Below are 27,914 nucleotides of genomic sequence, written 5' to 3'. Positions count from 1 at the left end.
TTTACACCCAACAGATCAACATTCAGACTCTCGTGACACAATAAAAACTCAGGAGACGCTCGTTTTATCATTAGAAAATAATTTAATAACATTTAAATCCAACATATAAAAAAAACAACAGTGGAAGGACTTGTTTCTCCTCTCCTTGCTAATACTCTTTAATCATTATGTGGTAGAAATTTTGACAAAATAAAATAGAAAAAAAAAAATAAAAAGACAAATTGCACATGAGAGCACGTTAGCGAGGTCCTGACTGGTCTGGAGGCGGATCAGTCTCTGAGGCAGTCTCTCTCTCACACATTCAGACCGGACGAAGCCAAATAGAAAATACTAAAGAAGAGGCGGCGGCGGTGGCGGCGGCGCTCCACGCCGAGCTCGAAACTCCGTTTGTCTGCTTTTTTTTTTTTGTTTGTTTGTTTGTTTCTGTCTGATCAGTTTTAACAAAATAAAAGTCTTGTTTTGCTTTTTGTTTGGTTTTTTTTTACCCCCCTCTGGAGACAAAGAAAAAGACGACGTGAAGATGTTGCAGCGTCACTACTGGAGGGAGGGAGGGGGGTAAAACACACACATTGAAGGGTGGAGGAGGGGGTAAAACACCACAGTGAGATGTCACGTCTGTCCCAACCACACACCCCTCCCCCCCAAGCCTCCCCCACCCCCCCCCACCCTGCTCAGGTACATCAAAATAAAAGAAAGGGAGGAAATGAAATCCAAATGAAAAGCGACAGAAACAAAAACAGGGAGGACAAGAGTTAAAAAGAGAATAAAGGCAACACTGTGTCACTCAGCAGGTCGATACTTACGTACATGATGTGATTTAAGCAGCTCCAGACAGATCTGGACACTCGAGGGAGCTCGTGGTGTCCTGGAGGAGGTGACGGGGGAGGGGGGCGAGGCGGGGCCGGGGACGGGGGGGCGTCTGTCTTACCTCGTCTGATCTGTCTGCTCACACTCAATCATCTACAGCTGATCGATTTAATGGTTTTCTGACCGAATGAACGGGTTTCTGTGAGTTTGTGGTGCAGCCGACGGAGGCGTCACTGATCTTCGGTCTGATCGCCGCCCGCCACTAAACTGAGCCGCTCACTCAGACTCACGCCCACCTGCTGACACCTGTCCACCAGCCGCCTCAGTCTGTCGGCGGGGCCTCCGCCTTCAGCCGCTTCAAACAGCAGGCGCTGCAGGGGGGTGGGGGGGGAGACACGGGGAGAAGGGGGGAGAGAGTGAGGGGAGGAAGATGGGGAGGGGGAGAGAGAGGGGGAGAGAGAGAGAGAAGGGGCGAGGGGGGGTGAGGGAGAGAGAGAGAGGGTGGGGGGGTGAGGAGAGAAAGTAGGGGGAGAGAGAGAGGGAGAGAAGGGGCGAGGGGGGGTGGGGGAGAGAGAGAGAGAGGGTGGGGGGGTGAGAGGAGAAAGTAGGGGGAGAGAGAGGGTGGAAGGGGGAGAAAGGAGAGAAAGTGGGGGAGAGAGGGTGGGGGGGTGAGGAGAGAAAGTAGGGGGAGAGAAGGATGGGTGAAGTGGATGGGGGAGGAGACGGAGAGAAGAGGTTGGGTGGGGAGAGAGAGCATTGGGAGGGGGAGACAGAGAGAGAGAGACAGAAGGGTGAAGTGGATGGGGGTAGAGAGAGGATGGAGAGGGGGAGAGAGTGTGAAAGGGTGGGGGGGAGAGCGGGTGAAGGACAGGGGGAGAGAAGGGGAGGGTGGGGAGAGAGACAGAAGGGAGAGAGGGAGGAGGGGGAGAAAGAGAGAGATGGGAGAGAAGGGTGGTAGCGAGGAGGAGGGGGGAGAGAGAAAGGGGGACAGTGAAGAGATATAAAGAGACAGACAGAGGGGGGGGGAGATGAGGGGGGAGAAAGACAGGAGAAGACAGGGGTGATGGAGGAGGGGGGCATAAAGAGACAGCGAGGGGACACGGGGGGGAGAGATGGAGGAGAGAGGAGAGGTGAGGATGGGGGAGGGCAGCAGGTGAACATGCGTGTATACAGGTGAGGTGTGAACAACACAAAGGCCTCGTCGTCCACTCGTCACTCCAGGTGTCTCCGGACAGGAAGTCTCTCCGGACACGCCCCCTCCTGTCAGGACACGCCCCCTCCTGTCAGGACACGCCCCCTCCGGCTAAATGCTAAACGCTAAAACGAACACATCTCTTTGCCACCATCACCATGACAACCGGTGATTACTTGTGCCAGTGTGGATCTTTCCGGATGCATAATCGCCGCGTTACTTCCTGAGAGTTTGGAGACGCGTAACCATGGAAACCCACGGCCTTCAAAATGGCGTCGTGTTTCCCATGTTTACGATGCGAGAACGCCATCTTTCTTTTTATATTCACGACTTCGGACGCGGAAATTATCTGAAAGCCGTTTTCAGAAATGACGAAGACCATAGAAGTTAATTTATCGTAGTTTTTGTCGTACAGAGTTTTTCTTCATAACTTAACGTCAGAGGAAAATGTTGATAACAACAGCGTCACATTTCCTTAACATTAACTTTGTGTTACTCGCTCGCTAGCTAGCTAGCTAGCTAAATTTCTGACCTCGGTTGCCTCTAGACAGCGAGGAACATTTTGGCGTCTACGTTGCCTAGCAGCAACGACGTATCCACTTTAACGCCAAAGACGACTTCCCGTGTCGTAGTTTACGAGTTCCATTTGAAGCTAGCATATGATCGCGCTTAGGTGTTACTGATGCGACACCACAGACACTTTGGTCGCTGCCTGTTACCTTGTTGTCGTCACTACTGCAGTGCATCTTGGGATATGTATGCTAGCATAAATCTCACAGACTGTGTTAACGTACAAAATTAAATATTAGTCTGGAACCTTCGGACGCAGTTTTTTTTTGTTTCAAACGTGACACAAAAGGAAATTCGCCGTCTTTTCAAACGTATGACGCCGACAAAAGATGGCGCTCCACGGGATAATCATTTACAGAGTCGATTTGAGGAGGCAGATCATTAAATTAGCAAAATAATTGACAGAAATCACCTCAAAAATTAAATCAACCGGTGACTGACCCTAATCATTGATAAACTCTAAATCTATTCAAATATTTAGTAATTTATTGCTGCTGTATGAAGAAAAAGTATATTTTAAAAGTATGAAATGCTTCAATCGTCGGGTCTCTTGGATGCTTTTATACTTTTATTCTTTTAACGATCGATCGGTCGGTGGGGCGGACGGAGACACCTGAAGTGAGCGGGTGTGAACGGGGTCAGGGACAATCTGTGTGTTACGTGTTTGCATGTCATGGGTGTTAAAAAGAGAAACTGAAGGGGGCAAATTACATCTTTCCACAGGGCAGCACACAGTGGGAGGTTTTGCAGGGCCTGCTGATAGAGAAGTCGCACCTATAAAAGAAATAACAAAAAATAAAAGAGGGAGAGGGGGGGGGAGAAACAAACACCAGACGCCGGAGCATTGTGTCAGTTCAGCGGAGGGCAAAGACAGGAAAAAAAACAAAAACAAAAAAAAACCAACAACAAAACAACAAAAACACAAAGCGTGGAATGAAATCAGAGGTTTTAGTCGAGCTGTAACTGTCCACAAAAACACAGATGAACAACAGACAGGCTGTCGATCAAGAAGCTAAAGCGGCACTTTACACATTACTGGTGATATAAAACCTGTAGGGGAACAAATCAGATTCACATGAAACGATCAGAGCATTTCTTCTCCTTCCAACCAAACTTCATTCATTTTTTGATCGTTTTTACACGGAAGAGGAAACCCTGTTTTCAGCTCCTGCACCAATGAGGTTTTTCTTAATTTAAATCATGCTGACTGAAGCTTCCTTTAAACCCTGTTGACTCTCACACCCCCTCCACCGCTAACTCACCTCAGATCGCTCCTTTAGCTCCCTCTCCACGCCTATCGCTCTGCCGAGAAACACCACAAACAGTTCGTCAGCTTCACTTCTGGGAAAACTTTTACCTGCTTTAAATAGAAAAGTCTCAACTTTTAATGGATGAGGTTGAACATTATTCTGCGTTTTTTTTTTTTTGTTATCATCGACAAATCCCATGTTTGGACTCAAACCAACAGTGCGACTTCCTGTCTGTCATCTTTAAAAACACCTCACAAATATATAGTTCAGTAAATTCCTAAAAACAGCTTTTAATCAAGCAAAGAGGAGGAACTAGTGCATTTGTTGGGGACTATTTTCAGCGGCGGATTAATCCACATTTGGTGCTCTGGTGAGTATAAAAATCTTAAATTAAATATATGATTGATTTTTTTTTTTTAAATCTGAAGAAGACAATATTCCTGCGTGGTTAATGAAATGTTTACATATGTGTGCGCTCAAACAAACTGCTTCTTATGTCAAAATACAGAAAAGTGGAGCCGCTTGTTCCATTTTGCTTCTTTTGCGTCAAAATAGATTTTATCTTTTTCAGCCTTTGGCGGACTTGTTCCCTCTCTTTCACTCCTTCAACCAACATCTTGAAAAGAGCGGCTACCTGCTCACCGACCAATCAGAGGCGGTCTGCGTCACATCTGGCTCCCCAAAAAACAAAACAAAAAAAAACAAAAAAAATGGCGACACCCATAAAGCTAAAGTCGAGGCTTCACAGTGACGAACATTTATACAAAAAACAAACAAACAAAAAATGCTCCTAAAAGCTGAATAATGATCTTAATCAGGAAACGCTGCACTCAGAATAAGACCTACTTTAGAAAACACTCTTTACATGTCTCTCACAGGCCTCTGGGGGGGTCCCGGCCCTCATGTTGGGAACCTTTAGGACTAATGTGTTTTAAACTGTTAGTCTTGGCTTTCGTCTTCTCATGAGATTTGTTGACAAGAAACAGAAACTGAACACCAGAGTTGCTCTTAAATCTCTCTGTCGACCCGTTTAAACTTTCCTTTTCCCCACTTGTCTCACACTTCCACCTCATCAGCGCCTCGCTCGTACGTCTCTCAGCTTGCTTTTGTTGCACTTACATCTTCCAGTAGGCCAAACACTTTGCCGAGTGGCTGCTCAGCATCCTGGCCTGGAACTTCAGGTGCTCCAGGTTTCCGTCCTGCCACTCCTGATGCAGCAACCTGCGCAGCAACACACGGACACTGACGCCAACGGCTGAACGCACAGAGCACCGACTACGGCGGCCGAGTGTCCCCGACACACAGGCGGCGCCGTGCCACCGGCCCGGTTACTGGTTACAGCTGCTGGTGCAGACGTTTAACCAGTAAACTCTGCTGGTTTAAAACAGACTGGAGCCCAAAGTGACGAGCGCTTACCTGCCGAGAGCTTCTGAAACAATATATCAGCTGGATTTATCACCGTGTGTGAGTGTGCTGCACCTTCTCAGTCAAATTCAAGCACTTTCCGAGCATACTGAAGTGCATTTTCAAGGTTTTCCAGCACCTTGTGGCTGCGCTACATTAGATATATATATAAAACTATTCAGTCCGATAGTGTTTTATTATATTAATGCAAATAGAATTTCACTTTGCAAACCTTGAAAACACCTCATTAAAGTTCAAGCACTTTCAAGGATTTCCAGCACACGTACAAGGCCTGTGTGTGTGACTATGTGTGCATATGTGCAGGTGTGTGTGTGTGTGTGTGTGTGTGTACCTCAGGCCCAGTTCTGTGTTGTTGGGCATGGCGTATCGTAGTCTCTCCAGGACCAGTGCATGCTGGGACTGCGGTAAACAGCTCAGGTACAGACTCACCACCTGCGGATCAGCCAACCAACAGGAGACCGTTACTCTAACAGCCGACCTCCCTCACGGCTCACGTGGCGTCGACTCTTGCCTTGTTGTGGAGGCGGTAGCAGCTCCAGAACTCTGCTGGGTTGAAGGGGACCTCCAGTCGGGACGGGACGGTGCTCAGGCAGCGCTGGACCAGATCTGAGAAGAGCTTGGACTGACTGCTGGCCTGCTGGCTGCTGCTGAACATCAGGTAACTGCAGACGGAGAAACACACACAGGTAACCAACGTACTAGCAGTGACTATAGCACTAACGTATGTGTGACACAACAAAGTGTGTGTGACAAGGAGTTTTAAAGCTCTATTAACACCATGAGTACAGTGTGTGTGTGTGTGTGTGTGTGTGTGTGTCAGATCTACACGCAGCATGAAACATACAGAGTTTTGGTGGGAAATGCTGAAACAACAGAAACTGTTTGGTTAAAAGAAACCTCCACGGGACGGGTGGGGTTGGGGGGGGAACTCACTCCATCCAGAGTTTGTGAAGCTCCTCCAGCTGCATGGCCGACCCCAGCGCTCTCTCAAAGGCGTCGACCGTCTCCTCCACAGAGCCGTGCAGCCACTGCCAGCGACTGCAAACCACAAGCAGACGACAGGCCGTTTAACGACCGCTCACACTCACAGATCTATTTATTATTGTGTGTTCAAGACCTGAACTTAAAAATAAGACTTTTGTTTTGCCACAGTTCACAAGTGAAGTGAGCTCAGAAATGAAAAGCTACATGTAATAAACCAAACTAAAACTTTCAATCGCCTGGTTTACCAGTGAGGTAGAGAATAAATACATCCGTTAATAAATACACAACAAATCAAAACACACACACACACCAGTGAATGAGATGGAGGTAGGGCATCTGCTGACTGAGCTGCTCCTGCAGCTCCTTGATGATGGGACCTCTCAGGAGCTCCTCCGTGGGAAACCCCAGGATGTGTCTGACGGGAGGAAAACAGCCACAAACTTTAACTCAAGTCCTCGACATGTTTCAGCGTTTAGCACAGAGAAAAACAAACCGCTCGTGTGTTCTGCCTTCTTTCGCGGCTCCAGTTCAGAACAACGTACCGCAGAACGTCCACCGGTTTCTTCTGACTCTGCTCGTCCTCGCAGAGCGACAGGATGAATCCTCTGAACAGAGGAGCGATGGCACTTGACTTCTCCTGTCAGACAAAACAACAGCCGTTCTTCTCAATGCATCCATTTAAATAGATAGCTGAGCAATGAGCGCTTTAAAAAGAGTTATCTTCCATTGCTGAGCCACCATTTTTACCCATAATGCACTGCACGACAGGCTAGCTAAGTCAGTCTTACATTAGTGTCTATAGCAAGTCTGACTTAGTTATATTTTTACTTTACAGCAGTCGGTTACTCACCTGAGCCATGAGGAACTTGCAGGAGTGATAGAAGACCTCGGCGTTGTTGGGACACTCTGCCAGAGCGTGAAGCCACATGCTGACCGCGCGATCGCCGTCTCCTCGGCTGATGTGGAGGTCGGCCAGAGCGTCTCTCAGAGTGCACGACTCGGGACGACACTGCAGCAGAGACTCACACTGAGCGACACCGTCATCGAACCTGCAGGGAGGCACGGCAACAACATGTAGCGTTCAACCAGGCGGACAGCTGGAAAAGCATCAGACAGCTTCCTAAATAAGACTAGTGCTGCTTCTGTTGGGACAAAATCACTGCAACTTACACACAAAAGCAAAAACTAAATATTTAATCCCTTCAGGTTTCCATAAAATCAGAATATAACTCATTAAATAAACGGGTATGAAAAGACGACGACTTCTTCTTATGTGCTGGAAACAGTCTGTTACTTTTTGCAGATGCACCAGAAAAGTTAAAAACTCCTCACCTCTCCAGCAGTTTGTTGAGGAAGAGGAGGTTGGTGTGGAGAGGCAGGCAGGCCAGCGTCCTCTCACTCGGAGACAGAGACTGATCACTGCACTGAAGGATGGCATCTTCCAGGAGGAATCACATGAGATAACGAACTTTAGTGTCAAACCAAACACATCCATCTAAATAAAACAACCTTGTTAAAAGATAAGTCCTGTATTTTTAAGTGGTCCAGTAGATCACCTCAGCTAGCAGCCGTGAAATGACGAGCTAAATTGGCTGCAGCGTGATCCTTTGGGACAACTGCACCTGATCACAGTAGGTCCACTAAAAGAGCTTGTTTGATCCACTGACAGGCTCAGAGTGTTATTCTAAGTGTGTGACAGCATCATGGAAAGGATCCCTACAGAGAGAGACCTGGAAGATCCTTTTGGTTTAACCACAAACAGCCGTTATATCGCTCTCTGCACACACACCAGACTACATTCACTAAAACAGGGATTTTACCTCACAGGACACAGGAGTCTCTGGCTTACTGCTGCCTTGATCTGTAGGTGTAATTGTGTTATTTTGTGACTTTGGTGTTTTAAAGGGTTAGTTCAGATCAAACACAATATGTGTGTGACACATAACTCAAACTGATGGAGGCAGGAGTGGATCAGCTATTCCTGCGTTCTGTGAGGTAAAATTCCTGTTTTTGTGAATGTAGTCTGGTGTGTTTGCAAACCAAAAGGATCTTCCAGGTCTGTCCAGGTCATCATAGCTCGTTACTGGATCAATTCCAAAACTACTGATCATTCTGCAATATGAATGTAATATAACCAGTTATGTCGTTTTGTCTCTGCACCTTGGAAGAGAGCGATGAGGATGTCGAGCGGCGTGCTGACGTCCTGTGACGTCCTCCAGGGCAGCAGGAAGGACTCTCTGCTGACCAATCTGGACGGACCGGACTCTGCCAGATCAAACAGGCTCGACGGCAGCCGGTCGAACTCCGTCAGGTGGATGTAAGAGAGCCACAGCAGCGCGCGGTCGCTGGCTGTCAGGTGCTCAGCGATACTCCGGTCGTGGGCTGATTTCAGGGCGTTCTGTGGACAAATCACACAAGAAACGTGATCTTATTTTGATCTCAGAGGGGACGAGATCTCTTTAAATTCAACATAATGCCCAGAGACTACAGATTTAAAATAGAAATCCCATCACTTTTCCAAAACTTTGAATGATTTTACTATTTCTGTGACTTTTACAGGTCTGGAAAACAGACCATTTGTTGGTGCTGATGTTTCACCTGTAAAATGGCCAGGGCGCCCTCCATCCTGCCCGTGAACAGGCTGAGGTCCACCCTGTAGAGCAGCGCCTCCATCAGCTGGAAGGACAGTTTCTCTGTGACCCCAGAAGACGCTTCGCTGAGGAGAAACTGCAGCAGGCGGTCGCACACGTAGTCCTTCCCCTCGAACGAGCTCTCCAAGTTCAAATACTGCACAGAGAAACGTCATCAACACACACGAAGAACAGAACACAGTTCGTTTCTGTGTCAGCTGAGCAGGTTTTACAGCTCCATCGTGTTCTAAATGTTGTTTCACAGCCTTTTTACTCAGAGAGCAACACGACTCTCTGGTGATCACAAAAACACAAATAGTTTTGTCATTTTTTTTTTGAGTCCAGTCTCAGACTACTTCTGCACCGAGCAGTTTAGTTTTAAATCTGATGTTTGGTCTAGATTATTATTTTAAATCAACAGGGACAGTGTGTATTAATATCGTCTCTGAAAACAAGCCAGAGCCAAAAAGGCTCCTGTAGACCCCGGCCAAGCTATAGGTCAATGTTAAGAATAAAAACATTAAAAATATAATCAACAATAAAAGCAGTGATTCAGTTAATCACTTGTAGTAACTGTTTGAGAAAGAAAATGTCCTAATTCTGTGATTTCAGCTTCTCAAAAGTGATTATTAGCTGGTTTCTATCAGCAGCAGCTTCAATTCACGGCTTTTTCAGACCTTTTAACGTCGGCGTTTCATCAAACTGAGAACACAGTCAGACTCACACAGCAACACGACGACAGGTGGGTTAGGTTAGCACACGTGGTCAAATCAGTTACATGAATTTGTCCTTAATGACATTAGTCAGTGTGAGATGAGGTCACTTTATGTTCTGTTTCATAGTTCAAACGTGGCCTTTAAATGCATCAGGACAACAGAGCCGCTGGATTCTGCTCTGAACTGACAGCATTCAAAAAAATAATGTTCAAGACCTTCACACACTGAATTTCAGACATTTCAATACTTTTTAAGGCCTTTTATTAGTTAATGAGACTTTCTAAAGGACCCATGTTTTTATGATATTGAGGAAATTCAGATAAAAGAAGTGCTGCTGCAGAGAACAGGCCGGAGCCAGAGGATCAGGAGGGGAACACGAGGACTTACGTTCCACCACACTTTGTAGTCGGGCGCGTGCTCCACAGCCATCTCACACATCTCCTGGACCTCCTCCCTGCTGCCCCGCCTGGAGAACAGAGACAGGTAGTGGCTCCACACCTCCGGGTTGTCGCAGTTGCTCTCCAGAGCGCGAGACAGCGTGTTCAAGGCGGCTTCCAGACACTCTGCTGCAGACCTGCAGAGGAACACAGTGTCATATTCTCATCCTGAAGAGGGAAGCTAGACGGAGGGTGGGGGGGCAGGTACAGAAGAGAAGACTAACTAGAATCAGAATCGGCTGCTTACGTCTCGTTCTGATTGAGGTATTTGAAGGCTAATTTGATCCACAGCTGAGTGTCTCGGGGGCTCTCGATGACGCTGGTCTCCAGGTTTGATATGTCGTCTGTCTCGCTGACAAAATAACGTTTATCCTCCGATGTGACGCACACGTCCAGAGCAGACAGGCTGGTCCCAGAGCAGTCATCTGCACAAGCACAAACAGGCAGTCAGGGGCAGTTTGTCTCCAGCAGCAGCATGTTCAGGGATCATGTCCTGGTGAATTGTTTGGTGTCAGCAGTAAAACACTCCTCACCGTGTCTCCTGGCCGTCAGGTCTCCAGCTGCCGTCTCGTCCTCGCTGTCGTCCTCTGGGCCGCGGCTGCTCTGTGCCGACGGCTTGGGCCTCCACCTCCTCAAGTCTTTGCAGGTGGTGAACGGAGGGACTGAGGAAGGACAAAGAGTTCAGAAGAAGTCCGGAGACACTTTCTCTGACGGTGATGAGAGTTAACGGGAGACTTAACCAACCGTGTCGTTTGCTTTCATTCACTTTGCTGACGAGGAGAACCGCCTTCTGGTCGATTCCCATCCGGTCTTTGTTTGTGCCAAACAGCTTCTTCATGTACTTTTCTATAAAACACAAAAACATGTTATGGTTTAGTGAGCATCCACTTTGTGTGTGAAGAATATGTACTACTGTTGTTCTGTGGCCGACCTGTGGCAGCGCTGACGTCCTCGTCGGAGCTGCTCTCAGAGCAGACGATCAGGGGCAGATTGTACGACAGGATGTCCTGGAAAAGCTGGTTTCCGGTCAAAGTGCAGTTTCTCATGTGCTGCCTGCAGAGCAGAGAAGGAGGTGAAACCATACAGGTAGCCAACGTACAGCAGGTGGAGCAGAGAGGTAAAGAAGCTGCTGTCACACTCACCATCTGCAGTCGTCGTCGTTGCAGGTTCCTGTGAGATCAAAGCGGCAGAAACACTTCTTTGGTTCGATGGTGTTGCTGTACGTTACAGAGCTGAGCGGCAGCTTCTCCTTGGTCCTGTAATACGGACTGAACCTGAGAGAGGAAGGAGAAAGACTTTGTATCAGTCCGCCCGGAAATCAGCTGCTCTACAGGACTTTTACTAGTTTTTAAAGCTCTTGTGGCCGTCTGACTAAGTAGCTAAGTAACTACTGGAGCTAGTTTGTCTTTTTAAAAAGGGGGATGAGCAAACAAAAATAAAACATGAGCATTTGGTAAGTGCTGCTGTGGAGTCTACCTGTACGATCTGAAGACCAGCAGAGGGCTGTGATATGGTCCAAAGGGAACCGGCTTCAGCTCTGTGCTCCCTGATTGGCTCGTGGCTGCGTCCACCTCCAGTGACGCCACCTGCACAGCGACCGAGACATCACAGAGCACACACCGAGTCAGAACATGGAGAAATCAAATCTAAACTTACTGTAAACACAACTTGTTTCAAATATAAAAACTCAAATATCAAGCAATGATGCTGTGAAAGCAGTGACATGTTCATCTAAGACCTTTTAAATACCTTGAATAAACTGGATTCTCTGCAAGATCAAGTAAACTCTTACAAACAACGTGTTGCAGTCCTGAGAAAACATTTCAAAGTTCTGCCGGTCACCTTTCCAGTTGGAGGGCTGTCGACATTTTCTCCCACTTTGTCCAGCTCCCTCTGCAGCAGCTCTCCGAGCTGGGGCTGCTGCTGGTACCGCAGCTTCAGAGCATCCATGTCCAGCCCTGCAAACATCTCTGCAGGAGGTTTGGACCTGGCTGAGGTCTTGGCAGGTTTGGAGGTGCCGCTGTCTTTAACTGGAGTGGAGCTCAGCTGCTCCAGGTTGGGTTTGGTGAAGGAGCTGCTGGACTGGCGGAGGGAGTTTCGGCGGGGTGCTTTGGCGACGGTGGCGGCACCACCGGCAGCTGCAGCGGCACCAGCACCAGCGGCAGCAGGCGTGGGTGCAGATATGGATTCGGTCTCGTTGTCGTCAGCCTCGATGGCGTCCTCGCTGTCCAGGGTGAGTTTGTCCTGAGTGAGGTCGTGCAGGGAGGGCTGAGGCAGAGGGAAGGCGGTGGAGGCGGGTGGGAGCTGGGCCTGAGGTTCAGGAGGGGTGGAGGCTCGTACTGGCGGCTCCGCGGGCAGGTCGGCTGGGATTCCCTTGTTGCGCAGGGCCTGAGCCTCCTTCAGCTTTTGGATCTTGAGGGCGTACTCCGACTCCAGCTGCTGCAGCCGCTGCTTCTGAGCGATCAACTCTGCAAAGTGCCGCTCTGATCCGCGGGGAGCTCCGTCCACACGCTGCAGCTTACTGGGCTGAAGGGGGGGGGCACAAAAGAAAGTTAAAGTCCATTCACTGCTGAACACAAACCTAAAGATCTGATTCTCTTTCAGCACAACATGTTTTAATATTCCCCCTGTGTAAAGTATATCGTTTCTATATTCATACTTCCTCTGTCTCAGCTGTACATATTTCTTATATCTCCTTCGGTCTGCTGTGACCTTATAAATGTCCCCGTCGTGGATCTAATAAAGGAATATCTCATCTTATCTTGTTTGACAAGTTCAAGCGTGAGTTTTCTGTCTCAGTGCAACTTCTAGATACAGTAAAACACAACCAGAAGAGATTATTCACAGTATTCACATGCCTCCGAGTTCCCTTTTGTCTGACTTTACTCTGTGAGAAACACTGACGCAGCGTGTTGTGTCAGACTAACATGGGCAGGTTAGTTCATGTGATCATACCTGAAGGCTGGTGCTTCACACTTTAGGTGTTTCTTACTTTTAAAGCCACATTACATTGAATTAAAGACACACTGACATTTATATTCTATGTGACTGTGGAGCTTCACTATGAGAGCAGGATATTTAGTAATAGATATACCTACTATTTATTTTTTCCATGTAATCCTGCAGTTCAAGCTCATTAAATACAAACTGTACAGTATCTTTAACTGTCCAGACGATTTTCCTTAATCAATTAATGTAATTGTATTACCTAGCACAGACTAATGCATGTGTGTGAGGTGGTAGATGTCTATAAATCTTAATAAATAAAGAATAAAATTCACCTGATCCCACCATTTACCTTCTCAGCTAACACACAGACATCCAACTTTTCTTGCATCACCACTAAACACTGCTGGCTGCACACAAAGCTCCATTAAGGGGGTGATTAAGTTAAAGCTAGCAGCCAAAGCTAAGTCTGAGCTCCACACACCTGTTACAGTCTGGGGAAAGCTGCAGGTAAGAGCTAATCATCATTAGCTCGTGTTAGCGAACTGTGCGTTAGCAGCGAGCTAATTAATGCTAAACCAAAAGAAAACAAGTCTTTGTGATGCTAATAATGCTAATTTTTAGCTTTTTAACTGGGCAGCTGCAGTAACGTTTAAGTGTCAGAAAAGCAATGAAATCCATTTAGTGTCCGACGGTTAGCTAACGTTAGCTTAGAGCGGAACTAAAGGGCCATGACACCAAGTAACCGACACAGAGGGCCAGTTTCCCCGAGCAACAGTGTTCAAAGATCAATACCATCTTCACTCCGACCTGGGAGGATTCAGTATGTTAGTGTTTATATGTTATGGCTGCTAACGGAGAGGCTAGCAGGTGTGAAGCACATGCTAACAGGTGTGGAGCAGAGGTTAGCAAGTATGAACCACAGGCTAGTAGATATGAACCACAGGCTAGCAAGTGTGAACCAGAGGCTAACAGGTGTGAACCAGAGGCTAGTAGATATGAACCACAGGCTAGCAAGTGTGAACCAGAGGCTAACAGGTGTGAACCAGAGGCTAACAGGTGTGAACCAGAGGCTAGCAAGTATGAAGCAGAGGCTAGCAAGTATGAACCACAGGCTAGCAAGTATGAACCACAGGCTACTAGATATGAACCAGAGGCTACTAGATATGAACCAGAGGCTAGCAAGTGTGAACCAGAGGCTAACAGGTGTGAACCAGAGGCTAGCAAGTATGAAGCAGAGGCTAGCTGGTGTGAGCCACATGCTAGTAGATATGAACCACAGGCTAACGGATGCGAAGCAGAGGCTAGCAAGTATGAACCACAGGCTAACGAGTATGAGCCAGAAGCTAACAGGTGTGAAGCAGAAGCTAACAGGTGTGAACCACAGGCTAACAGGTGTGAAGCAGTCCAAGCAGTCTCAATCCAAGAGACCCAGAGTCAGTGACGCTCAGTATAAATCTGCACATCATGGTTGACTAAAACTGTTGAAACAGGAACATGGAGCTGGAAGTCAGTCACATATTTTAACGAGGAAACTGGATTAAAGCTAAAATGATTTTCACGGTCAATTATTTAGTTATAGTTTCAGTCATTTAATTAAGCCCACAACTTCGTTTGGTATCACAGTAAAGTGATTTTTAGGATTTTGGACGTTTGAAGATGTCACCTTTTATGATTTATCCTTGTTTTCTGACATTTCATAAACTGAACGATTAATCAGTTTGTTGGAGGGAGAAAAAAAATACATTGGCATTGAGCTGTAACCCCCTCCGACTATCCACACTACACTACGTCTATACGGAGCTACAGAGGAACGAGGTAGCATTAACTTAAGGAACCTGAAGGGCCGGGATGCTCACCAGGGTCTGGTTGGAGTCCAGTCTGCGTTTGGGTCCTCTGCTGACAGCCAGCTGAGCCTGAGCCAGCTCCTGCTCCAGCCTGGCCGCCATACTCTTCTTTATGGACACCCGATGCTCAACCCGATGCACCTACACACAGATATGAACCAGAGGGACTCAAATACAGGTGGAGGAGGTGTGTGTCTGACAGCATTATGGACAGGATCCTTTTGGTTTAACCACAAACAGCCGTTATATCGCTCTCTGCACACACACCAGACTACATTCACTAAAACAGGGATTTTAGAGAACAGGACACAGGAGCTGCTGGTCTTGATCAGTTAGTTAGTTTGTTATTTTGTGACTTTGGTTAATTTGTTTGTTGTATTGTGTGCTACACAGACATTTTGTCAGATACACCAAAACCCCAATCGAGGCAGCGGTAGACCAGCAACTCCTGTGTTCTGCAAGGTAAAATGACTGTGTTTGTCAATGGAGTCTGGTGGTTTTGAAGCCAGTGATATCGAGGCTGATATTACGGCTTTTGGTCCGGACTTCTATTGAGTAAATAGGACACGAACCAAGTAAACTAACTATTGCTGAGGGTTTGACTTCTAAAGAATCCTGTGACAGTATTTAAAGATCTGCACGTGGACTCCAATGTTCCCGTTCATCTTCCCACCTGCTCCTGCAGCTTCTTGAGGAGCGTCCTGTTGGCGCTGACGATCCTCTCCGAGGCCTGCAGCTGCTCTCTCAGCTTGGCCACCTTCCCCTCGGCGGCCTTCAGAGACTCCCTCTTCTTCAGCTCCTGTTGGAGCAGATGTCTCAGCACGACCTCGTCTCTCTGCAGCAGCTCTCTGTGAGACACAGATGGTTCGCAGTCATTCACTCTGCACGCACTGTACCAACATGAACACAAGCTGAACGCTTTATACAGCACTGCCTCATGAGGCCTGCAGGAATGGGTTTATATGTGTTTAATCTTTGCTGAATATATACTATTCATTTTGCCACATCCCATCCTGGGTTACTATACATGATCCATTTTAACATTTGGCTCTGTAATGTTGTCACTCCTGTAGATATTCTTCGTCTCCCTCCTACTTTGAGCTACAGTCTGTGTTTCTAACCACAGTCTCTGCTTAAACAGGAAGCGTAACGTTGCCATCATCTGTTAGCGTTGACAACCGTCAGCGCATAACTGTGATACTGAGGGAACGATTTCTAAGTGGACTATTTATGGACGATGGTTTCATGTCACGGTTTGATGATCCGAGTTGTGAATCGGCAAAGGAGAAGTGAGATTTTTGACAGAAACCTAATTTCTCTCCCTCCGAGGGAGACGACTCAGTTTGAAAACCTCATTTAGATAAATGTTAACCGAATCAAGCTCCATCAGTCTGTTACTTTACATGTTTATGTTATTTAATTAAATTATTGTTATGCTAACACAAAGCAACAATGGTCTCTGCACTACCCCCCCCCCCCCCCCCCATACAATGAGCCCATGAGCGGTGGCTCTACAGCAGTAGTAGGTTAGAGCAGCTCCTCCATCACTGTGCAGTGGCTTTAGCTGTGAAAGGGAACAGCTTCTGTGTCACCTGTGTTTGTTGAGTCTCTGCTCCGCTTCAGTCAGCTTCAGCTCCATGGCTGACTTCACGAGCAAGTCCACCGCGGAGTCCGAGACGGCGGGTGAGGCGGAGCTCCGAGTGCTCGGACTGTGATCCTTCATCATCTTCTGCTTCTCCTTGCTGCAAGAAATTCATTTTAGTCTTTTGAACATCAGGAATACATCCACCACGGCGCTCACGGTGTTTTTCCTCCTGTTGGTCTTTGAGGTGACGACGGCGGTTTATTTACCTGGCGATTTCCTCTATGAGCAGGCGGTACTCGGCCTTCTTGGCTTCGGGTAAGGCCTCCGGGGTTCTGACGGGGTTGTTCTCCTTCTCAGATCCTGAGGCTGCTTTAGGCTTCGCTGCCTGGAAAAGAGATTTCAAGTGGAACAGATAAAGTCAGCGTTTTACTAATTAGTTTAGTTTTGAATTAGTTTTACTGACACACGACTGCATGTGGTCAGATGTGTCTGTTAGTTATTATGAATTTCAGCATTTAGCAGGTTATGTTAGCGTGTTGTTTCATGGAAGACATCCAGACGGAGGGCGGGAAGGGAAGAGCAGAAGATGAAAGGTGCAAACAGAAAACCACAGCATATGTTGGACTGGATCCTTATGTCATGAACAGGAGGCCATTTTTACCGGCGTGGTTCAGTTTTCCCCTTTTGCTATTTGATCAATGTATACACACACACACACACACACACACACACACAACCCACGGGCGTTATCAGGGTCTGTGATAGTGTTTCCAATGTAAAGGGGCACCTCCTACCCTCCATCTGCGTCGCCGTAGCAACGCAGCGATGTGGCATCATGTGCAGCGACACCCAGATACATTAATCTGTGTTGTGTGTGTGTGTGTGTCACTGCGTCACTGGAGCTGGAATGGATTTATAGTCCAGACATCATGAACACTGACCGACAGCCACAGCTTGTTTTAAAAGAACAGTGATAAAGTAGAACGGATTCAGACTCCTTGTAAACTTAAAGTTTAAACAAAAACTCCTTTTTTGTTTGTTTTCTAGGAAATCTAACAAACTTATGACGGCAACCAGTCTTAGAAACATTAGCAGGGTCAACTTTGTCCTCCTGCAGTCCTGAATTAAGGCTGAATATGCAAAACAAAGACAGATATTCTTATTGAAGTCATGAATTTGGTGGAAATGCTGATTCTTCCGCTTAATTTACAGTGAAAAGAACATAAAAAGATGTGATTTTTGCTGGAGATTTATAACATTTATAACATAAACTGCAGCTCCTGCAATTAGTTATCAGTTATACGTTGAATCACTGCTCAGCAAAATCATTCTAACCACTAAACACTGTTGGGCCTCCTGAATGTACTGGATCACAAGATGGTCGTACTGAAATCAACTCAAAGCACTTTTAAAACTGCAGTGATTCAATTTAACTTCTGACGGCTCGCCATAGCAAGACAGTTTTCCAGGTTTTTGATGCCTGACGACAGACAGAAGAGTCCGACCCACCTCCACGGTCCTCCTGGCTTCTTTGATCATGAACTCCAGCCCTCCGAACGCCGCCTGTGTGGAGCTGCAGGCGTCCACGTCTGAGTCGCTGTCCTCCGAGTCATTGAGAGAAACCACCACGGACTTGTGTCTGGGCAGCTGGACGGAAACACAACAACCAGGTGAGAGTCTGGGACTGTTACCAACCGCTGAACACCACATTTACTCTAATTATGAGAGTCGGGTGCTGCAGGATGAAGCTTATCATCATCATCATCATGGACCACAGCCCACATCAGAGCTCATGTGTCTGATCACAGGTTTTATGAATGAGGTAGACTGTGTTTAATGGAAAAACAAGGATATAAACATGTCTATTCACCAAACCAATATTTTTTGTGAAGTGCGTTCTTAGTTTCATGAAACTTTAGCAGCCATTTCTCCTCCTCAGCTCTCGCTCTAACATCAGCCAACCTCTGGTCATCAAAGTCATGAAAAACTGACGGAAATTGAAAAATTAATGGAAATTCTACTTTTTAAGTCGTGGAAAGTCTCTATTTGACCTAAAGTGGGAGCCCCGAAGATATAAAATCCCAAAATCTGTTTTTATTGTGTGAGATGAAGATAACATGATGATTTCAGCCTCCAGCAGACGACTGTGGTCGCCCTGGTTTGTGTCTGTGTTGGACACCAGACTGTGAGGTTCTTACCACCAGTGGCGCTCTGGGAGTGTGATGTCCTCTGGTGAACTTGCTGCTTCGTGAGTGAGACACCGTGTTCAGGCTGACGGTGCTCAGGTTTCCCCTGACAGGCTGCTGAACGTCTGCGGGAGGCTGACAGCTGGGAGACGGAGGGCCGCTGGAGCTCTTGTCCTACAGAGAGGAAACATGTAATATCTGTTAAAAGGAGTCGACACGCAACATGGAGTCAACAGCACCAACAACTGCCGGTACAAAGTCATGAGGAAAAAAGGTGTTGGTTTGGAACTGGGGATAAAATCATGTTAACAACTGTCTGAAACTTTGAAATGACTCCCGTCTGTGCTGCTGATTATTTGAGCTGCAGGAGTTTTAACCTGTTAGAAGCTGTAAGAGATGGAGGTCAGACTGTTGCTGACAATGAGCTTATAAAAGATTTGGCAGGAAAACTCTTTTAAATCTGGGCCCTATTTTTTTTTTTGTGCATATTTTGGTTTCAAAATGACTGGTAGGTACAAAAAGTTTTGGAATTGGTCCACCGTGAAGTGCATCACTGCTGAAATTCAACTGAGGAGCAAACATCTGCTTTCACTGTGTCACCCATAAACACCTGAATCTACTCTGTGACTGATCTCCTGCAGATGAAGTCAGTGGCAGATTAATATGTTCACCTCACCAGACTCCATTGACAAAAACAGTCATTTTACCTCACAGAACACAGGAGCTGCTGGCCTCAATCGGTTAGTTTGTTTGTGTTAATGTGTTACAACCTTGTGTTGGATCTGAACTAACCCTGCAAAACACCAAAGTCAGACAGTAACACACACTAACTGATCGAGGCAGCAGCAGACCAGCATCTGTGTTCAGCTGAGTAAAATCCCTGTTTTTCTGAATGTAGTCTGGTGTGTGTGCAGAGAGCAGGTGCAGTTGTCCCAAAGGATCACGCTGCAGCCTGTTTGGTAGCTGCTGGCTGAGGTGATCTACTGGACCAGTTCCAACAGTCTTTTTACCTACTTTCATTTAAAAACTCTTTAAACTTAGTCAAAGTCTTTATATATGAGACTGCCTGTAATTTATAATTCCTAAAATTGATCACAGAGGTGACATCACAGCCTTCAGCCGAGCAAACGGGACACAAACCTCAGCCACCACCACTCTCTTGTTGGCCATAGACATCAGACAGGTCTCCCTGAGCAGCATCTCCTCCTCCTCTTCCTCATCAGCGAAGGGAGGTTTGGGAGGAGGCTCCAGCTCGTCCGGTGGAGGGGGGAGGGGCGGAGGCGGGGGAGGAACACCGGACAGCATGGAGGAGAGGAAGGGCTGAGAGAAATCCTGAGAAACACAAACAAGAGGAAGAAGAGCTGATTTTAAAATCAATGCTTTCATTTAGTTCACCAACTCCAGAGATAAAAGAAGAAACATCTGGGCTGAACAGCTGCTCAGTTACACACAACACAACATCCACCTGGATCTGAACAGTGACACAACTAGAAAAAGATGATTATTGTGAGTATGATGATTAGATTGGTTGAGTTTGGGCCATAACAGTCTATTAAAGTCCATTTTAAATCAATCAACAGAGCTGTTTTAAAGAATATAAGAAATGTTAATTATCTAGATTATGAATGAGGTGAAACAGTCTTCCTCAGTGAGCGGAGAAGCTCCGGCAGCAGCTCAGTTAGTAGAATATTTTTGTATCTAACATGATGAACACACACAGAGTGAAAAGGGGGGGCGTACCATTCCAAACTGATGAGAGTCGGTCACATAGAGAGACGCCTGAGGGAAACACCTCGGATCGTCTGGAGCCAGCGGGTCGCGTGTCGGAGACGGCACTGGAACAAACATGGACGGATTAATCAGATCCAACATGTAAAGTCTGAACAGCTTTAGGAGCCGTGATGGTGATGATGATGATGATGATGATGATGAGGTGTATCCCTGCACACAGTAAAATGAACCAGAAAACACACAGACTTCATTGATTTCATGTAAATGATCTGCCGCTCACCTGGTGAACTGGTCTCGCTGTCGGTGTCCATCGCCACCTCGTCATAGTTGTCGTACTGGTAGAGGTTCCCCGAGGCGTCCAGGCCCTGTTTACCTGCAGACTTCCTGTGCTCGCGGTCCCTGGACTGAAGAGTCATGTTTGTTCAGCTTCTATCGGCCGGCGTTTACACTGTTCTTCACTATTTTGATGAATATTTTTCACTGTTTTTCTTACATTTTATCTACCAAGGGCCTCATTACAGAAGCTTCCACAGTCTGAAATACTATCTTTATCACAGCTATGGTTTCCTATAACATATGATTGAGAAGAAAACTTCTCAAAAAGGTGGAGTTTCTTCTCATGGAAGCTAAAACTAAAGGCCCGTCTTTTCCTGTCCATTACAGCGACCCACACAAACAGTTTGTGCCGACTGGAGAATGGAGTTTCGAGCTCTACTTATGACACAGTGTGAGGTCAGAGGCAGGACGGGACACAGCCGTGAGTTTAGGAAGTTTTTCTGCAATAGGAAGATGGGATTTTTCTGATCTTAAGACAGGACAAGCAGTCTGTAACAAGGCCCTTAACCTTTAAATCAGCTGTGAAGATAATGTGCAGTTCAGAGGACGTCTCACTCACTAAATGAGACAAAGAAACAGTGAAGAAGAGCGTTTGTGTGCAGCCTCTTACTTTACTGCGCGTCCTCGTCTTCCCTCCCACCAGCTTCATGAAGCGGTTGTACTGCTCGTCCTGGTTGGACAGATCTCGGATCCGCCGTATCTCGTCCTCCCGTTTGCGCCGGTGATCCTCCTCCTGTCGACGCTTCTCCTCCTGCTCTCGCTGCTGCTGCAGCTTCCACGTCCTCAGCTGCTGCTTCCTCAGCGCCTGCTTCGTCACCGAGCCTGAGAGGAAGATTATCATCAGGTGATGCAATCATTCAATCGTTTTTGTCTTGAGAATTACAAGACTGAAGCACCTACAAGATCCTTTAGGTTTAACCACAAACAGCCGTTATATCGCTCTCTACACACACACACCAGACTCCATTCACTAAAACAGGGATTTTAGAGAACAGGACACAGGAGCTGCTGCTGCCTCGATTAGTTTGTTATTGTGTGTGTGAAAGTAAACCAGCAAGAAAACATTATCAAGGTTCATCATTTATTCACTAATTGCGCTCAGATTTGAACCAAACTGTATTTGGCCTCCGTATGTTTGTCTCGTGCTGCTGTATGTGTCAGTTCATTCTAACGGTGCCGTCTTGTGATCAACTATGAGGCACTGTGAGGTCCTTTGTTTGCTGGAGACAGATGATAAGAGATGTCTAATCTTTCTGTAGTGAGACAGATGCTTTTCCTCTCATTTCAGGTTCCTTGTGAACAAAGTTTGTCTCCTATTATTGTACAATAAATCTGTCATCTTGAACACATCTGTGTTTTTTCCCACCGTGTGTGTTTCACTAAGATTGTGTTGGATTCAAATGAACTTAAAAACACAAACCAACTAAGCGCCTGAGGCAGCAGTAGTTCAGCAGCTGACTGTTTTAGTGAATGTAGTCTGGTGTGTGTGCTGTTTGTGGTTAAAGCAGAAGGATCTTCCAGGTCTCTCTCTGCAGGGATCCTTGCGTGCTGACCCTCCTCACCTGTGCCGATCATCTTCTTGGCCATGTGAGGTTTTCCTGGAGTCCTGCTTCTGTCCAGCTGCTGTTTGGGACCAGGTTTAGGACTCTGTTTGGGCCTCTCTCTGTCTCTGTCTGGGACTCTGGGCCCGGTCTTGGTTCTCTCTCGGTCCCTCTCCAGAGGTTTGGACCTGGTTCTGTTCCTGTCTGCAGCAGCGGTAGCAGTAGCAGCAGCAGCAGCAGCAGCGGCGGCGGCGGCGGCAGCAGAGGAGGCCGACCTGGTGGTGACTCTCTGCCTGCCAGGCGGAGCAGCTCCAGAGCTGGAGCTCTTGTCCTGGACCGCTTTCGTGATCCGGTCCTTGCTCTTCTTCATCACCTGCTGCTCCTTCTGCTGCCACTTCTTACTGGCCGACTGCAGAGCGAGGAGACGCAGCTGCAGCTCCGACAGCTCCTCCTCCTCCACCCTCACCAGCGGCTGAGAAGGATCCAGATTGTTAAACCAGCCTTCAGCTAACACATGTTTACAGCTGAGCATTTCCTTCCAACAACATCCATCACACCAAAAACCATCACGGTGACGTCAGGCCCACCTTGTCAGGAGAGACGGCCGAGTCCTCGCTGGAGGCCGACGACGCTCTCTGATTCGCTCTGTTTTTGTTCGCCTCCTCGCTGCAGCACACACACGTTGACTTCGCCTCCTCGTCGCTGCACACACACGTTAGCTTGGCCTCCCCGCTGCAGCACACACATGGTAACTTCGTCTCCTCGGACTCTTTTTGTTCCGTTTCTGCACCACCTTCGGCTGTTTTTGCTCCCTCTGCTTTTTCCTCTTCGCCTGGACACACACACACACACACACACACACACACACACACACACACACACACACACACACACACACACACACACACACACACACACACACACACACACACACACACACACACACACACACACACACACACACACACACACACACACACAGGAAGTGAGACCATACCAATGACACAATAGAGAGTCACGGCTAAATGTGACTCAGTATGTTGACATTTGGGTTGATTCTCTACAACATAAACGTTTGACGGTGGTCTAACATCACTTCCACTTCCTCTGAAGGTTTTCCCAGAATCCTCAAAGACTCTTCAAACCGTCTGAATGAAAATACAGTTTTTCAAGTTGTGACTGCTTTTCCAACAAGCAAAGATGGCGGTCAGGAATCACACGAATCTTCACTCCTTCTTTGAGACCCGAGAAATATATTAATGTTATTAACTGACACTGCAACTAATGATTATTCTGATCCTTGATTCACCCTCCAGTTCCTTTCTTTATAACTCAACGAACCGTTTGCTTCATGAAACATCAGAAAACAGTGAAAAGATTTAAATGTGACCCACAAATCTTCATTGTTCTTCAAATATTAGACCAAGAAAAACAGCTTCCTCTCATGTCTGAGAACCTGCAGCCACGTCTGGTGTTTCTTTCTTGTTATAAGAATTGTTGCAGATTCATCTTGTGTCTTTTAGTCAGTCGTTTATTTCTATGGTTGTTTACTTGTTCGCTCTGTAAGATGTCAGATAATCGCAGAAACTTTTGCTGTGTTTCACAGTGAGAGCAGAGACCTGCTGTCCTTTCTGTCGACCTGGATTAAGAAGTACAGTCGGAAACATGTTTACATCTGGTTCACGTTGCCGCAGACAGAATATTTTTTCAGCCAGATACTCAAAAAGTCTTTGAGGATGCTGGAAAAACCCCTTGAGAAGATCAAGGAGTGATGTTGTGAATGTGACTCTAAGGGAGGAACAAACCAACAGTGAGCTGCTTTACTTCTCTCACCCTCCTTGTCAGCGTCGCCTCCTTTCTGCTGCTCGGCCCACTTCCTCCTCAGCTCGTCCAGGTTAACCGGGGTGGGAAGTTTCTGCCGGAGCGGTTTGATGTTGAACGCCTGGAACACTTTCTTATCAGCCGCCTCCAGCTCGGACGCTTCCTCCGGAGTGGGAGCCGGTCCAGGAGCCGGTTTGGCCTCTGCGTTAGTGGCAGCGTTGTCCCTGCTGGGGGACACTCTGGGCTCCAGAGCCATCGTCTCCTCTTTCCGGATGCACTCCAGCTCCAGCTGAATCTGCCTGTACTTGGACAGTAAATCCTCGAAGGACTCGTCAACACTGCTGTCTGGTTTGGAAACACTGTGGGCCGGTTTTCTCGCCTGATTCCTGCCCTGCGGCTTTTCTGGGGTCAGATGTTAAGGAGAGTACAAGCACAAGGGAGGGGGGGGCAACAACTAACAATCCACCTTTATCAATTCACCGATTCATCATTTAGGCTATTAAATCGCAGAAAAATGTGAAAAATATTCTCATGATGACGTCAAATGTCTTGTTTTGTCCGACCAACAGTCCAAAGAGACTCAGTTTACTGTCACAGAAGCAAGAAGAGCAGAAAATATTCACACAAAAGAAACAGGAAAAAAAACTATGCAATTAATCAATCAAAATGATTTCCAATTCATTTTCTGGAAAGAACTGGATTAGATAACAAAATATTTCACTTCTACATGAGAATTACAATCAAACTAACTGTTTTGTAGTCACACCTTTAACACTTAACACTAATTTACTGTCATATTTTTCTCTCTGCTGCCGGATCAGTGAAGCCCTGAAGGCTCTGGTCATATTAAATACTGAACTACTGATATAACTGGAGGAGGTGAAAGTTCAGTCATCAATTCAGTATTGTTTATTGCTTGTGTGTGACAATGATGTTCACCTCTGGACATCATCTTTAACACTTGTTTTAAAGGACTAAAATACTAAAAATGTCTGTAATATGTCAGTAACTCATGACTTAATGATGGCTGGTAGCCCAAAACATGTCTGTTTCCTAGAAAAGTGTGCCGTTGTGCCTCATGTGCTCTGGTTAAATGTGGCCTCAGAGACGAGAGAGGAAGACTCAGAGACAAGAGGAAGACTCAGAGACGACAGAGGAAGACACAGAGACGACGAGAGAGGAAGACTCAGAGACGACGAGAGAGGAAGACACAGAGACGACAGAGGAAGACTCAGAGACGACAGAGGAAGACACAGAGACGACAGAGGAAGACTCAGAGACGACAGAGGAAGACACAGAGACGACAGAGGAAGACTCAGAGACGACAGAGGAAGACTCAGAGACGACAGAGGAAGACTCAGAGACGAGAGAGGAAGACTCAGAGACGAGAGAGGAAGACACAGAGACGAGAGAAGAAGACACAGAGACGAGAGAGGAAGACAGAGAGTTGGCTTCACGTCATCGTCTTGAAGGTTTCGTTTTCCTGTGAAACACCCAGCTGTACACTGTGATTAACTGTGTCCTCAGAGCTGGACTGGAGGCAGCAGGTCTGACTGGGACACCCCAGGATCAGGGTCAGGGTCAGGGTCAGGGGTGCTCTGTGCTCCTTATGGACACTTAAAGGTTCTCAGGACAATGTGGTGATAACATTAAGAGCTGAAGCCGGTGTGTTGTTACTGGATCAGCAGCAGGTTCCTGCTCCTCCGTTAATCCACCGGGCTGATCAGCTCAGAGGTTTCCATCACACCAGGATGTCCCACGGCTCCTCTAATTCATTCACTGTCCCCCGGTGAGGTTTAATAATTACACAAACAGGGAAAGGATACGTTTTCTCGAGGGAGAGTCTTTCTTGTTGCCGTGACTCTCTCCGGGCAGGTACCGACCACCGGGGGGACCTCTGATGTTCCCACCGCCCCGGTTTCCTCGGTTCCAGCCTCCGCGGCCTCCGTTCGGCATGGCCCGGTGCCTGAACCGGCCCAGGGCGCCGTGGCTCCGCTCCCAGAAGCTGGTCCGCGGGCTCGGCTCTCCGTGAGGACCGAGACCCGGCGGAGGAGGCAGCGGAAGCAGCGGCGGAGGAGAGGGAGCGGGAGGCCGGTCGGGCCCGCTCGGCCCGCACTGCTGCCGGTGGCTCGGGGGGAAAGGGCCGTGTCCGTGAGGTCCGCGGTTGTATGGCATCAGGAGGCGGAAATCCGGCGGCTGGTGGCCCATGTGTGGAAGCATGTTGTGCGGATGGTGAGGTTTTCGTGTCCGTGGCGGAGCGCCGCCGGGCCTGTTACCATCCCCCCGCCGGATCGGCGCACTGTCCTCGGTTTCATCATCGCAGATCTCCCCGTCTTCCAGCTCCCCCTCCTCCCTCGGAGACAGATTAACTGTATTTAAATCCATGTCGTGGTCAAGTCCAAACTAACCGCCAGCTCTCTGCTGATTGTAATCTCATCGGACTGTAGATGTGGAGGTCATGTTGTCGTTTCACCGGACAGTTGGTCCCGATGTGTCCTCCCTGACGGTTAGCTCCGACGGTTAGCTCTCCCAGCTAGCTCCTGCTGGCTTCTGCCCTGCTGCTCCCCCCAACTCTCGCGATACAACGCTTCCGCTATCTCCAGCCCTGCTGCTGCTCCCACCAACTCTCGCGATACAACGATTATATACCCAGCCCTGCTGCTCCCTACAACTCTCGCGATACAACGCTTCCACTATCTTCAGCCCTGCTGCCTCCTCCAACTCTCGCGATATAATGACAGTCATGAGACCGGAAGCAGCTCATACGTAGAAAGTGATGTAATAACATTTTCACTTGTTGTTTTGTGACTTTATAATTATGTTATTTTCAACAAGATTGTTGTTGAATACTGTTTTACTTTTTCAAGTTTTTCAATTTCTTTAATATAACATATTTTACTTGATGTTTATACCTGTTGTGAGCAGTCCAGGTGAAAGTGATGTTCACTTTTTCATAAGCATGAAAATGAAACTTGGTACACTTGGGGCCCTTTGTTTTTTTTTTTAAGTGAACACATGGAAAATATCCAGCAGCTCATTGAGGACATACAACTGATTGCAAAAACCAGAGAATATAAGAAAGATAAACAAACAAAATAAATGAATCACTGGGGATTTAGAAAAAGAAAAGGCACCAATTAAACAAACACAATGAACCTACAAAGAGAAGCAACGACTTACAGAATATTAGATACGTCACCACAAAACCCTCTGATAAATTTGGTTGAATTCATTATTCTAATAGCTAAGAAAAACTGTTTTAAATCATTGATGAACCAAGCAAAAGAGGGCTTATCATTTCTCCATCTGCTGCAATACATATCATATTTATCCATATGAACAATTACATTAAATTACAGTCTAATCATCCAAAATATAAGAAATGTTAAAAGAGTTAAACCAAGATGGTTGACAGACGGCCAGAAACACCAAGTTGCTCATTTTTTTTCTGTTCAAACCTTCTAGAAAAAGAGAGCATTGCAGGTAAGAAAAATATGGTGACATCAAGTAACATCTAAGGAGTCATGCAATTGCTACTATTTTCCAAGTACTGATTTTATATTGGGAGGAAATTATGAACTGAATTGTACATCATGCATCACTAGCTATATTTCAACTACTGGACATGTAAATATATCTTTATAAAATACGGGTTGGAAGTTCAAACCTTATTTTTCACGCCTAAAGATGAACTGAGGTTATCATAATTCATGCATGAAAGGGTTAATTATTAAGAAGCTGACTTTCCAAAATAAAACCATAACTGGATGACTGGATGAAACTATATAAAGAACAGTAAATGTATTTATCTTATTTATTATTTTCTGAACCAAAAAAAAAAAATTAAATAAATGAGAACATGGTCACGTATGCGCATGCGCAGAGCCTTCCACCGGAAGCTGACTTGTCA

The 27,914-nt window shown here is 46.9% G+C and overlaps 1 protein-coding gene across 1 annotated transcript; it reads right to left on the bottom strand.

Moving 5' to 3' along the window:
- Positions 1-68: 68 nt before the first annotated feature.
- LOC139200980 (zinc finger C3H1 domain-containing protein-like) lies at positions 69-26,542 on the bottom strand. The gene is made up of 35 exons (XM_070830175.1): positions 25,831-26,542; positions 24,017-24,406; positions 22,771-23,015; positions 22,205-22,655; positions 21,253-21,464; positions 20,587-20,710; positions 20,316-20,410; positions 19,716-19,907; positions 18,588-18,749; positions 17,899-18,036; positions 16,656-16,774; positions 16,397-16,546; positions 15,478-15,652; positions 14,817-14,945; positions 11,854-12,537; positions 11,488-11,597; positions 11,154-11,285; positions 10,943-11,064; positions 10,756-10,857; positions 10,545-10,673; positions 10,259-10,436; positions 9,962-10,148; positions 8,827-9,015; positions 8,389-8,626; positions 7,561-7,666; positions 7,079-7,277; positions 6,771-6,865; positions 6,539-6,643; positions 6,178-6,282; positions 5,756-5,906; positions 5,576-5,676; positions 4,939-5,040; positions 3,832-3,871; positions 3,281-3,343; positions 69-1,178 (listed from the first exon to the last, which is right to left on the bottom strand). The coding sequence occupies exons 1-35, from the start codon at positions 26,387-26,389 to the stop codon at positions 1,038-1,040; spliced, it is 6,420 nt and encodes a 2,139-aa protein (XP_070686276.1). The 5' UTR covers positions 26,390-26,542; the 3' UTR covers positions 69-1,037.
- Between the last annotated feature and the right edge of the window lie 1,372 nt (positions 26,543-27,914).

Source organism: Pempheris klunzingeri, chromosome 5 (assembly GCF_042242105.1).
Source record: "Pempheris klunzingeri isolate RE-2024b chromosome 5, fPemKlu1.hap1, whole genome shotgun sequence".
Lineage (NCBI taxonomy): Eukaryota > Metazoa > Chordata > Actinopteri > Acropomatiformes > Pempheridae > Pempheris > Pempheris klunzingeri.
This window is presented reverse-complemented; position numbering and strand designations above follow the sequence as displayed.

Excerpts from the sequence above, each read along its gene's own strand:
- LOC139200980 (XM_070830175.1), bottom strand. The coding sequence starts at position 26,389 with ATGGATTTAAATACAGTTAATCTGTCTCCGAGGGAGGAGGGGGAGCTG. Across the intron at positions 20,711-21,252 it reads AGACGAGGACGCGCAGTAAA|TCCAGGGACCGCGAGCACAG; the intron begins GTAAGAGGCTGC and ends ATGACTCTTCAG. Across the intron at positions 11,598-11,853 it reads ACAGCCCTCCAACTGGAAAG|GTGGCGTCACTGGAGGTGGA; the intron begins GTGACCGGCAGA and ends GTCGCTGTGCAG.